Source organism: Lithobates pipiens, unplaced genomic scaffold, assembly GCF_037356315.1.
Source record: "Lithobates pipiens isolate NorthernLeopardFrog02 unplaced genomic scaffold, aLitPip1_a1.2 Scaffold_28, whole genome shotgun sequence".
NCBI lineage: Eukaryota > Metazoa > Chordata > Amphibia > Anura > Ranidae > Lithobates > Lithobates pipiens.
The window spans coordinates 156,444,122-156,457,571 of NW_027507789.1; the positions used below are offsets into that span (position 1 = coordinate 156,444,122).

A 13,450-nucleotide genomic window follows, 5' to 3' on the forward strand; every position below is an offset into this window, starting at 1 on the left:
TTATGCAGGCCATTTCACATCACAGTCAGGTGGGAAAAACAGTCCATCAGACACTGATATGGGTTCCAGTAAAGGAATGAGTCCATAATGGTCGTTCCGCCTCAGTAGTGTGGAAAGAAGCACAGCCGTGAGATCGGGATCAGAACGAGGCTTGGGGAGCAAACCGCACCTGGCAGTGACGTTCGGCCCTAGTCCTAAGGGGGCAGGGTTGTTTCTGACTCCTAACCTGCTCAGGTCAGGGAATGTGACCTCCAGGAAAATATACCATCACACTTGAAAGGCTTATTTTGTCTGGTGTGAAAATAAAGTTTCATCCTCGATGGTATGCCATGGGGTGCATTTTTGCTTTTCTCCAGTCAAGTATGGAGTTTTCTATGGTCTTGAGTACTTTCAAGCGTCAGAGAGGTTTATTGCATCTCATTCTTTGGTAAAGGACTTTGGAAAGGTGAAATATTCCCCTTGTACAATCTCCAGTGTTCCTGTGGGATCCTAATTTAGATTTTGTCTGTTTTACAGGATCCTCTGTTTGAACCCATTCGGTATATTCCTTTAGTGTTTTTATGCACAAGGTAGTCTTTGTGGTCATTGCTTTTGGCTTGTAGGACTCGGAGCTGGCTGCGCTCTTTGAATAACATTTTTCTGGTCCTTCGCTGAGATAAGGTAGTGTTTTTTGCTTAAGGTGGTGTCCTTTTTCGACCTAAACCAGGACATTGGGGGTTATTTATGTAGCACTTACCCCTTGAAGGAGCTGCTAGTATTTAATTTGGGCCTGCACTCTGCTATTACACCCCTAATAACTTGGCTCAATCCCCTTGACACAGCTGTGGTGCAGTGTTGGTGTGAAGCCAACAACAGAGGATGACCCCACAATGTACAATACAACAATAGTGTACCTTTACCTGGGTATCTGTTGCTCCACCTGTAGGAAGAAGAACAACTCTGCGCACCAATTGTAATTACCCAGAAAGTGTTTTTACTGAAACTTGTATAAAACAATAATTACAATAACTACACCATCACACAAACGTACAGTGGGTATTCGCAACAATTTTAACATGTGTAGAATTCTTAGATTACCCCTGCACATGTGTCTCCAAGTGGGATCAATGCTGAGTGACAATGCCTTAACTCCGTCACCTTCCCACTTCCAGCATGCTGTGATAAATACCGAAATGCAATGCCATCAACACTATGCAATACAACTGCTAGGGAGCTCCTCCTGCTTTATAATGCAGTCCCTTATTATAGTGATTGAATGCAAGGCCTTGTGTAATTTTTAGTCTTCTGCTAGCTATTGTGTTGAAGTAATTGTAATCCAAAGGATCCAACAGACAAAGAATGTGTAGCACGCTTATAACTACCTCCAGTGTAGTTGTCTCCAAATCACAGTGTCAGTGCTCAGTGGAGTATAGTCTAGAAGTCGCAGCAACTGTAGCCTAAGTCTAAGTGTGTAAAAGTGCGTTAAGGATTATGGGCAGCAACCCTCTCACGAAATCAGGTCTGAAATAATAGGAAACCTCCGCTCCGGTTGTCTGTCTGTTTGCTGCGACCACGCTGTTCCATTTTGCAAGGTCACCAGGAGTTCTCTTACCTCCGTCAGGGTGCCTCTGGATCCTTCCTGATCCGACCACACTGCTGCTCCAGCACACTGTGGTATGAAGTCCTCCTCTGGCTTCAAATGTTGCTCTGCACTGAGCAGGCCGCAGTGCTGTGGGACACACGCACCCACAGCTCCTTGCAGGCAGGCCATGCATCCAGAAGAGAAAGAAAATGGCCGTGTGTGTCCTTTTTATATCCTTCTCAGCATGCAATTCAGTACTGAGTGTTCCTGGGTAGGTCACTTGGCATTCTGGGTAGGTAGGTCATTGTAAAATATAAACAAACAGTCACTTCCTGTAATATTTCTCCATGTTCTTGCAAAGAAAATAATTGAAGTCCATTTCACATTTAGGCCACTAGATGGTGCCAGTTGCCAAGTTATAACACTGCCATAGATTAACATTGCATAACATTAACAGGCAAAAATACCACCGCTGCATTTACTAAAGACTAACTTTGCACTGAAAATGCACTTGGAAGTAAAGTCTCTGTAGATCTGAGGGGTACATGCAAGGAAAATAAAAAACAGCATTTTAGCTTGCACATGATTGGATGATAAAATCGGCAGAGCTTCCCCTCATTTCAGATCTACCCCTTAGATTTAGAGTGACTGCAATTCCAAGGGCACTTTCAGTACACTTTCAATTGCACTTGCAGTGCAAAGTGGATTTGCCTTTTGTTCACTGAGGCCATACCTGAAGTCTACAGCTCCGTTTTTAGCTGTCAAATTTAATGTTTGTAATGTTTGAAGGGCTCCATAAGAGAGGCTGCTTTATTGATCCAGTATTTCTTGGTAGATTCATCAACTCATTTCTCTGGCCTATGGCATTAAAGCAGTCTGGGTTAAAAAATGGATAAATAAAACTTAACTTACAGAGAAAAGTTAAGTTAAGCGCTAGTAGGCTTCCATCTTCACCTGGCCTTCCCTCCGGGGTCACTCCTGCACATGCCCGCAGGAGCCTCGATTGTGGCACAGCGATCTGAAGGGATGGTGCGCGTGCGCCAGTAGAGTCACCGGCTATAGAAGTGGTAAATGTCCAGTCAAGGCCCAATCTAACGAGGGTCCCAGTGCTTCCTGGGTATTTCAGCATCAAGCTTCAGCTGTTCAAGGTAAAGGTCAAGAGAGTTTCACATTGCAGACACCAATTTTGAGTGGAACGTCCTGCAGGTGTCCTTTTAGTGGGTTTTCCCTGTTCTGTTTTTTTTTTTTTTTTGTTGCTGTTTCTTTGTTACTCGACCCCCTTATGAGACATCCCAAGTAATCTTGAATAAAAAAAAAAACCCTGTGTCCTGTAATGTGCGATTAAGAAAAGAGTATTTTTGGTTTTGCTGTAAAAGTCCTTTGCTTGGAGTACATCACAGGACACAGAATCCTTCCCCTCTTTGTGTTCAGTGCTTGTTACAAAACTGAGGCTGTGCTGGATCGGGTTATGCCTGGATGGGGAAGCTTGCCTGTTAGCCAGTGTCCATTCACCTGTTGGTGGCAGCATAACTCAAGCAAACATGAATAATACGAAAACCCTGTGTCCTTTGATGTACTCAAGAAAAGGATTCCATAGGTAAACCAAAAATCCTAAGTACTTGTCCCCCAGACCTTAACGAGCCTGTAACACTTTTCCTGGAGCTGGGATTAAAGTTAGCCAATGAAAGATATAACTTAAACGTTAACCACTTGACCTCCGGAAGATTTATCCCACTTTATGACCAGGCCATTTTTTGCGATAAGGCACTGCATTACTTTAAAGGGGCTTTAAAACCTTGTGTTTTCACTTTAATGCATCTTTTATGCATTACCATAAAAAAACTTCTGACACTTTCCGGCCCCCTAGCCCCCCCACCCCCATTCGTTCCCTCAGTGGAGACACGCTCTTCTTCTTTGCCCGTTGTTTCGGCTCTTGATTGGATAGATTGATAGCACCGCATCCATTGGCTCCCACTGCTGTCAATCAAATCCAATCATGTGGGCGCCTGGGTCAATATGTATTCTGCTACATATTTTTGGTTAAAAAAAAAATCCCAGTAAGTGTATATTGATTGTTTTGCGTAAAAGTTATAGCATTTACAAACTATGGGATTTTCTTATTTATTTATTTTTTACTAGTAATGGAGGCAATCAGCGACTTATAGCGGGACTGCGATATTGCGGACGATATTCTGACACTTTTTGGGAACCAGTGAAACTAATACAGTGATCAGTGCTAAAAATATGCATGTTCACAGGACTAATGGCACTGGTTGGGAAGGGGTTAAAAATCAAGGGCGATCAAAGGGTTAACTGTGCCTAACGTGTTTTATTGTACTGTGGGAGGCCCTTTTACTAGAGGAATAGATGAGATTGCAGTTCTGGGTCTTTTTTTTTTTTTTTTCACAATTGGCGGGTGCCTGGGGACATCAAGTTTACGACACCTGCCGATCATCTCCTGCTGTGTGTAATCACAGCGGGACGATCTGGCGGTGGCACGCATGAGCGCTCCCTACCAGGAAGTGTAAGATCATTTATATATACGTGATCCAGCGTACAGGTGTCGCCCTGTAGCAGTGAAACTGCTATAGGGTGGACCTGAACTAGTTAAACTCTACTGCTGGGTTTTTAATTTAATTTAAGCCTTATTTTCTCATGAACTACAGTATTACAATTTATTTTTTACCGCTTCAAATTGCTTATTTTCTTGCTCCCATCAGTTGAGACCTCTGTGAAACTCACTTACACCCAGCCTGCAGCTAGCTGTATTTTAATAAACAATAACACGTATAATAAACTTTGTAAATTGGCCTTACATACAGAGCACCTCGGTAATCAATAAAATATGAAATCTGGTAAATTCAGCCGATTATTGTGGTAATGCCTTTAGTCAGTTTGAAAATTGATTTTACATCACTTAAAAAAAGAAGCAGACAATGTATAGTAATGGAAATATATCATGTGTTATGCTCTTGTGATTTTTTTTTTTTTTTTTAAGCAGGATTAACCTTAAAATAATAATGTAATACATTGCAGCTCAGAAATCCTTAAATGTGCTGCATTCGTGGTTGTGTTTTTTTTTTATTTTTATATTTTTATTTTTTTTCCTTTTTCTAAGGCTTTTTCCTTTTCATCTGGTGATATATCCCATAACAAGACTTCCTGTCTCAAACTGCCCAAAGATCGATTCAAATTCAGCCGGTTCAGTGGGGGCCAGCCAACCTTCAATCCATCTATGGCCGGTTTGGTTCGAGAGCAGTGGATCTACTGATTTGACTGCTCGTGAACAGGCTTGTTGAAAAACCTTAGTTCAATCACCACTGCAGCCAGTAGGCTGCAGTGCCGATCAATGTATTCTGACAGCAACTGAGTCCAGCTGACTTCTCCACTGTCAGAATACAATGACACGGCATGGGGGATTCTGCCATCCACCTTGAATGTGGGTTATTTCTTTTCCCCTAAGCCTGCCGATTAAGCGGAAAAAAAGACAGAGCTTTTGGGTTTCTCAGGAAAAAAGAAAACCCGCCGTTCCAGGTGAGATAAGGAAGCCTAATGATCCAGCAGGTGCTTGCCTCCGCACACAATGAGATTATAAGAAATGGCGGCACACCGCTGTAGGTCAAAACCCTTTTTATAATGGACATCCCAAAAATGACTGCCATCAGAATGCTGGGTATACAGCGTGTTTCGCACACTTCACGTGCGCTTAGTCATTACACAGGTATGTCTGCAAAAGAGTTCTTATATAGTCCCACCTAAAACAGGTGTCATCAGGTGCTAATTGCAGACTTCCTGTTACATAAACCTCATATGTGAAAGAGAGACCCATGAATATGTAATTGTATATATCACATATAGACAAAAGAAAAGCAAATACATATATGTGCTCTAACAAGACAACGTATTGTTCTATAAAGACTAAATATAAAAAAATAAAAACATTGTCATAAAATACTATGTAGTCTTGTGTCACCCCGTATCCTTATACTCTAAATTAACCAATAAACAACAGTTTTCCCTGCCCACCCTGATATGAACAACAATAGATACATATAAACATATATATATCAGTAGATGGGGGAATCTTCTAACATAGGATTGGGAAAAGACAAATGGCACAATACAAAAAGAGACAGACAATTGACACACAAATATACTGTATATTGAAACCCATTCATATACGCTGCGGCCCACATCTGTAAGGTACAGACACCATCGCATATAAATCGCCATCAGTTGAGACCTCTGTGAAACTCGCTTACACCCAGCCTGCCGCTAGCTGTAGTTTAATAAAGAATAACACGTATAATAAACTTTGTAAATTGGCCTTACATACAGAGCACCTCGGTAATCAATAAAATACATTAAAATATGAAATCTGGTAAATTCAGCTGATTATTGCGGTAATGCCTTTCGTGGGTTTGAAAATTGATTTTACATCACTTTAAAAAGCAGATAATGTATAGTAATGAAAATATATCATGCGTTATGCTTTTGTGATTTTTAAAGCAGTATTAATAATAATGTAATACATTGCAGCTCAGAAATCCTTAAATGTTTTCCATTCATTTTTTTTTTTTTTTTTTTTTTTTCTAAGGCTTTTTCCTTTTTATCTGGTAATATATCCAATAACAGACTTCCTGCCTTAAACTGGCCATAGATCAATTCACATTCAGTCAGTTCAGCAGGGGCCAGTCAATCTTCAATCCATCTATGGCCAGTTTGGTTCAAGAGCATTCGATCTACTGATTTGACTGCTCATGAACAGGCTTGTTGAAAAACTTTAGTTCAATCACCACTGCAGCTAGTAGGCTGCAGTGCTGATCAATGTATTCTGACAGCTGATTTATCCACTGTCAGAATACAATGACGCAGCATGGAGGATTCCGCCATCTACTTCAATAGGAGTTATTTCTTTTCCCCTAAGCCTGACGACTTAACGGAAGAAAAAGACGAAGGAGCAAAGGAGATACTTTGGGACTGTAGCATTGTCAGTCTAGGGGTAGGATAGTGTTAGATGCACTAGCAGATTTAGATGGTTGGCTAACAAATTAAAGGAGTATAGCCAAAGCTCGTCTGGCTGTACTTCTCCTGTGAATCACAGCAGTGCAGTTCTTTTTGCACAGCTGTGAGCCGTTTTCAGCAGAGAGCGGGCTGAAGTCACAGAGCTGTTCCAGGCTCAGGCAAGATCGCAACAATGAAGTTGAGATCTGCCCACATGACACTGCACCGACTCCCCACTCAGCCTCTTGGCAAGTCGCTGAGAGCCTAAGCCGACCGCTCCCGCCCTCTCCATAGCTCAGCGAGTCGGGGGTGGGATGGGGGCAGAGCACAGAGTTGCTGTGCTGTGAGAACCGAGTGATCAGCGGTGTTCGATTGCTTGGTTCTCAGTGTTAGAGGTGCCATGGGGCAGGCAGATGCAACAACGGACCGATACGATTCTTTAAAAAAAAAAAAAAAAAAAAAAAGCCCATATGTCTCTTAAAGATCAATTCACCACTTTTTAAGCAGTTACAATATTTATTTTTCTCTTTTTGGGATAAAGGTTTTGCATAAATGAATAAAAGCTGATCCTTGTAAGCACCCCTGTCCGTGTCAAATAGTGTCTTAACTCTTTAACTGCCCCCTTTCCTGAACAACTTGGCCTGTTAAAAAAAATAAATAAACTGACTTACTGACCAGCTCACCAGATGAAAATAAAAGACATAAAGCCTAAAAAGGAATATTTTAGTTTTTGGGTTTAAAACCGCTTTAACCCTCTGTTTCTCTGCAATATGAATGGCTCCATGTTGTCTTGCAGGACAAATCATATCTAGCAAATAAATATACCAAGCTCTATCTCTATCAGCTATATCACCTTAATAAATATATTCATAAGAGCTGCAAAAAAAAAAGGTAATGTGCAACCCATATTGACAAGATTTAAGTGTACTATATTTGTCAGTTATAAGATTTCTTATTGCTTATTATAGGTTAGTACACTATGGTAGGTCCTCACTGAATAAGATAGATTGTGGTACATCAGTAAATTGCCCCCTTTGATTTGTGTACTTACAGTATGAGAGATTTATCTGCTGTCATTATCTGAACTCCCTGTCACTTTCCAGTAAGCACACATGAGGTCTTTTGTGTTTTGTAGGAATTTATCACTGTGCGTGTCCAGGATCCCAGACTGCAGAATGAAGGGTCATGGACATCCTATGTGGATTATAAAATATTCCTTCACGTGAGTAAGAGATTGGCAACGTCTGGACCTCCATATTTTAGCTCTAAGTCTCTGCTGAGATTTGTAGTTCTAAAAACAGGGAGTACAGATTGTCTTCATCCAAAAAAATCTGATTTGTGATATTTTTATAGTAATTAAAAGTCTGTTTTTTACATGCGGTTTTGTCTTTTCTTAGACCAACAGCAAGGCATTCACTGCCAAGACCTCCTGTGTGAGAAGACGTTACAGGGAATTTGACTGGTTAAGGAAACAGCTGCAGAAATATGCTGGCCTAGTGTGAGTAGTTTTCTCTTAATATATTCCTTTGTACATGTGGACAAATGGACATATAGGAGCTGCAAGATGTCTACCCTGATGAGTCAAATTCTGATATCTGTTTTGGTACTTAACCACTTGACCACTGGGCACTTAAACACCCTTAATAACCAGACCAATTTTCAGCTTTCGGTGCTCTCACATTTTGAATGACAATTACTCCGTCATGCAAGACTGTACCCGTATGAAATTTTTCTCCTTTTTTTCACACAAATAGAGCTTTCTTTTGGTGGTATTTAATCACCGTTGGGTTTTTTATGCTATAAAAGAAAAAAGACAGAAATTTCTGTAAAAAAAAAAATGAATTTGTCTTCGTTTCTGTTATAAAATTTAGCAGATTAGTAATTTTTCTTCATAAAATTTATACTACTACATATCTTTGGTAAAAATAAGTACAAATTGGTGGATATTGGTTTTTGTGAAAGTTATAGAGTCCACAAACTATGGTGCCAATATCTGAAAATTGATCACACCTGAGGGACTGACGGCCTATCTCATTTCTTGAGACCCTAACATGCCAGAAAAGTAGAAATACCCCCCAAATGACCCCTTTTTGGAAAGAAGACATTCCAAGGTATTTAAGAGGCAAAGAGGCATGGTGAGTTTTTTTTTAAGTTGTAATTTTTTTTCCAACAATTCTTTGCAAAATCGATTTTATATTTATTTTTTTTTTTTTTTTTTTTTCACAAAATTGTCATATCAGGTTATTTCTCACACACAGCATATGCATACCACAAATTACACCCCAAAACACATTCAGCTATTACTCCAGAGTACGGCGATACCACATGTGTGAGACTTTTACACAGCGTGGCCACATACAGAGGCCCAACATGCAGGGAGTACCATCAGGCGTCCTGGAGCACCCAGGCCAATTCTGACATTTCTCTCCTACATGTAAAAATCATCATTTATTTGCTAGAAAATTACATAGAACCCCAAAACATTATATATGTTTTTTTTAGCAAACCCTAGAAAATACAATGGTGGTCGTTGCAACTTTTTATCTTGCACGGTATTTGCGCAGAAATTTTTCGAACGCGTTTTTTGGGGAAAAACCCAGTTTTGTGCTTTAAAAAAAATGAAACCGTTAAGTTAGCCCAATGTTTTTGCATAATGTGAAAGATGAAGTTACGCCGAGTAAATAGATACCTAACATGTCACCCTTCGAAATTGCACACGCTCTTGGAATGGCGCCAAACTTCGCTACTTATAAATCGCCATAGGCGACGCTTTAAAAATTTTTTTTTTTTTTTTTACTGGTTACTTGTTTTGAGTTACAGAGGAGGTCTAGGGCCAAAGTTATTGTTCTCGCTCTAACGCTCGCAGTGATACCTTACATGTGTGGTTTGAACTCCGTTTTCATATGTGGGCGGGACTTATGTATGTGTTTGCTTCTGCATGCAAGCACATGGGGACAGGGGCGCTTTAGAATTTTTTTTTATTTTTATTTTTTATTGTTCATTTTACTTTATTGTAGTTTGAAAAAAATTTTCCCCAAAAATAAATTTTTTTGATCACTTTTATTCCTATTACAAGGAATGTAAACATCCCTTGTAATAGAAATAGGGCATGACAGGTCCTCTTTACAGTGAGATATGAGGTCAATAAGACCCCACATCTCACCTCTAGGCTGGGAAGCCTGAAATTAAAAAAAAAACAAAAAAAACTTCTGGCTTTGATCGTATTGGCGAGTCGGTAGAAGCACCGGAGGGCGGCGGGAGGGGAGGGGGACTTCCCCTCTCGCCTCCTGTACGAGCGATCAAGCAGTGGAACAGCTGCTATGATCGTTCTTATGGTATAAGGAATAGCCGGCTGAAAAAGCTGATATCTGAATGATGTCTGTAGCTACGCCAATCATTCAGATATCCCCGCACAAATTCAAGGATGTCATATGACGGCCGGCAGGTGGGAAGTGGTTAAAATGCTTTTCTTTTCTTTTTTTTTTTTTTAACACAAAGTTGTCCATTTATACAATATTTCTAACACATAGCATGTACATACCAAAAATGACACCCCAAAATAGATTCTCCTACTGCTCCTGAGCACGGCGATACCACATGTGTGAGACTTCCACAGCCTGGCAACATACAGAGGCTAAGTACAGCCAAGCATGGCCACGCATGGCTGGCTATCACCGATTATTGCTGGGTATTGCAGGGTATCAGAGTATGGCTAAGCATGGCCGAGTATGGCTGGGTATTACAGAGTATCACCGACTATGACTGGGTATTGCAGGGTATCACCGACTCTGGCTGGGCATTGCAGGGTGTCACCGAGTGTGGCTGGGCATTGCAGGGTGTCACCGAGTGTGGCTGGGCATTGCAGGGTGTCACCGAGTGTGGCTGGGCATTGCAGGGTGTCACCGAGTGTGGCTGGGCATTGCAGGGTGTCACCGAGTGTGGCTGGGCATTGCAGGGTGTCACCGAGTGTGGCTGGGCATTGCAGGGTGTCACCGAGTGTGGCTGGGCATTGCAGGGTGTCACCGAGTGTGGCTGGGCATTGCAGGGTGTCACCGAGTGTGGCTGGGCATTGCAGGGTGTCACCGAGTGTGGCTGGGCATTGGCGGGTGTCACCGAGTGTGGCTGGGCATTGGCGGGTGTCACCGAGTGTGGCTGGGCATTGGCAGGTGTCACCGAGTATTGGCAGAGCATTGCCGAGTATTGGCAGAGCATTGCAGAGTATTGGCAGGGCATTGCTGGGTATTGGCAGGGCATTGCTGGGTATTGCAGGGAATTGAGGGGTTAATTGTCGGTGAGCAGTGCTGTGGGCACTGCAGATCCAGCCCACAGCCTATCGGTACAGAGAGGGGAGGGAGGAACCAGCATCATAACATGACGCCGGTTTGTTTACAAGTGATCACTCCATCATTTGACGGAGCGATCACGTGGTAAACGCCCGCGATGGTCATGGATGCTCTCAAATGCACACCCCAGAGTTAAGCAACCGCCCTGTAGCCGTCATTCGGCTATGAGCCAGTTGTTAAGTGGTTAAAGAAGTAGAAAGGATGAACCACCGCTCCAAGGTAATCCTCGAGGACTGAAGCTCTGTCTCCTATTGATGAGCCCCAGGTGCTGACCATTACACACACACTGAGCAAACAAGCAGGACAAAACTCTGGATAGCTGCACACTGGAAAAAGACTTGAAATCCCATCTTTAATTGAAACAACGTGGGTCACATCTATGGGTAAGCACTGATTGCGGTGCGAAACGTGTCGGTTTTTCCTGTACCCTGTTATTCCTTTTGCTGTGGATTTTTTGATTCTGTTTTGATGTGACCCACGTTGTTTCAATTAAAGATGGGATTTCAAGTCTTTTTCCAGTGTGCGGCTATCCAGAGTTTTGTCCTGCTTGTTTGCTCAGTGGTTGAAGTAGTAAAGTCGAGGCTCGTTTGGCTGCACCTCTCCTGTGAATCACAGTAGTGCAGTTCGTTCTGCACTCCTGTGACCCATTTTCAGTAGACTACCGGCTTAAAAAATGTTGCTTCTACAGGAATTTTGTGTTCTGCCTGTAGAAGCAGCTCAAAGTTGTCCTATGTGCCAATGCACGTTAGGTCATTTTACAGGCATATTTTGAGCTCAACGTTTAGCGGCAGAAAAAAAAACCCTTCTGATTCACGTTTCTGATTGGAGCTTACTGGCAGAAAAAAAAGCAAAACTCTTCTAAACTCATCTACTCTTTGTACAAAAAATGCTCTATATGAGCTTTTTTTACTTCCAAGACAATAGATGTATTTTTTAAGCCCAGTGTGCATGTAAACTATTACTTTGTTGAAGCACCTTTTGTTTTTATTACAGCATGGCACATCTTGACTTGGCAATATTTGCCCACTCTTCTTTGCAAAAACACTCCAAATCTGTTAGATTGCGAAGGTATCTCCTGTGCACAGCCCTCTTCAGATCACCTCACAGATTTTCAATCAGATTTAGGTCTGGGCTCTTGCTGGGCCATTCCACAACTTTAATCTTCTTCTGGTGAAGCCATTCCTTTGTTGATTTGGATGTGTGCTTTAGGTCGTAATGCTGAAAGATGAAGTTCCTCTTCATGTTCAGCTTTCTAGCAGAAGCCTGAAGGTTTTGTACTAATATTGACTGGTATTTGGAACTGTTCATCATTTCCTCTACCTTGACTAAGGCCCCTGTTCCAGCTGAAGAAAAGCAGCCCCAAAGCATGATGCTGCCACCACCATGCTTCACTGTGGGTATGGTGTTCTTCTTTTGGTAATGTGCAGTGTTGTTTTTGCGCCAACATATCTTTTAACCACTTCAGCCCGGAAGAATTTACCCCCTTCCTGACCAGAGCATGTTTTGCGATTCGGCACTAACTAACAATTGCGCGGTCGTGCGATGTGCCTCACAAACAAAATTTACGTCCTTTTTTTTCCCCCCCACAAATACAGCTTTCTTTTGGTGGTGTTTGATCACCCCTGCGGTTTTTATTTTTTGCGCTATAAAAAAAAAAAGAGCGACATTTTTGAAAAAAACACATTATTTTTTACATTTTGCTATAATAAATATCCCCCAAAAATATATAAAAAAACTTTTTTTTTCCCCCTCAGTTTAGGCCGATATGTATTCTTCTAAATATTTTTGGTAAAAAAAATTGCAATGTGTTTGATTGGTTTGAGCAAAAGTTATAGCGTTTACAAAACGGGGGATAGTTTTATGGCATTTTTATTCATTTTATTAATTTATTTTTTTATTAGTAATGGCGGCGATCAGCGTTTTTTTATTTTTTTTTTATTTATCGTGACTGCGACATTATGGGGGACACATCGGACATTTTTGACACCATTGTCGTTTATACAGCAATCAGTGCTATACAAATGCACTGATTCCTGTGTAAATGACACTGTCAGTGAAGGGGTTAACCACTAGGGGGCAGTGTATGGGTTAACTGTGCCCTGGGGAGTGTTTCTAACTGGGGGGGCGTGGCTACCTGTGACACGTCGCTGATCTCTGCTCTGATCACAGGGAGCAGAGATCAGTGTCACTAGGCACAACGGGGAGATGCTTGTTTACATTAGCATCTCCCCGATCTTCCTCCCCGTGTGGCGATTGTGGGTATCCCCACTCACGCAGCTTGCCGCGGGCCCGCTGGCCGGATCTTAAAGGGTCACGTACAGGTATGTTAGTTTGCCTGTACGAGCCCTTCTGCGGACGTATATCAGCGTGAGGCAGTCGGCAAGCGGTTAAAATTGTGGCCAATAAGTTAAATCTTGGTTTCATCAGACCATAACACATTTTCCCACATGCTTTTGGGAGACTTCAGATGCATTCTTGTCAAACTTAGCCAGGCTTGGATGTTTTTCTTCGTAAGAAAAGGCTTCCATCTTGCCACTCTACC

The 13,450-nt window shown here is 41.8% G+C and overlaps 1 protein-coding gene across 4 annotated transcripts in view; it reads left to right on the plus strand.

The window, feature by feature from the left end:
* SNX11 (sorting nexin 11) overlaps nt 1-13,450 on the plus strand; it is an 85,865-nt gene that overhangs the window by 29,309 nt on the left and 43,106 nt on the right. For all 4 annotated transcript variants that reach the window (XM_077459759.1, XM_077459760.1, XM_077459758.1 and 1 more), the window contains exons 3-4: nt 7,701-7,787; nt 7,963-8,063. In XM_077459759.1, the coding sequence (XP_077315885.1) occupies nt 7,701-7,787; nt 7,963-8,063 (188 nt within the window). The remainder of the gene's footprint in view (nt 1-7,700; nt 7,788-7,962; nt 8,064-13,450) is intronic.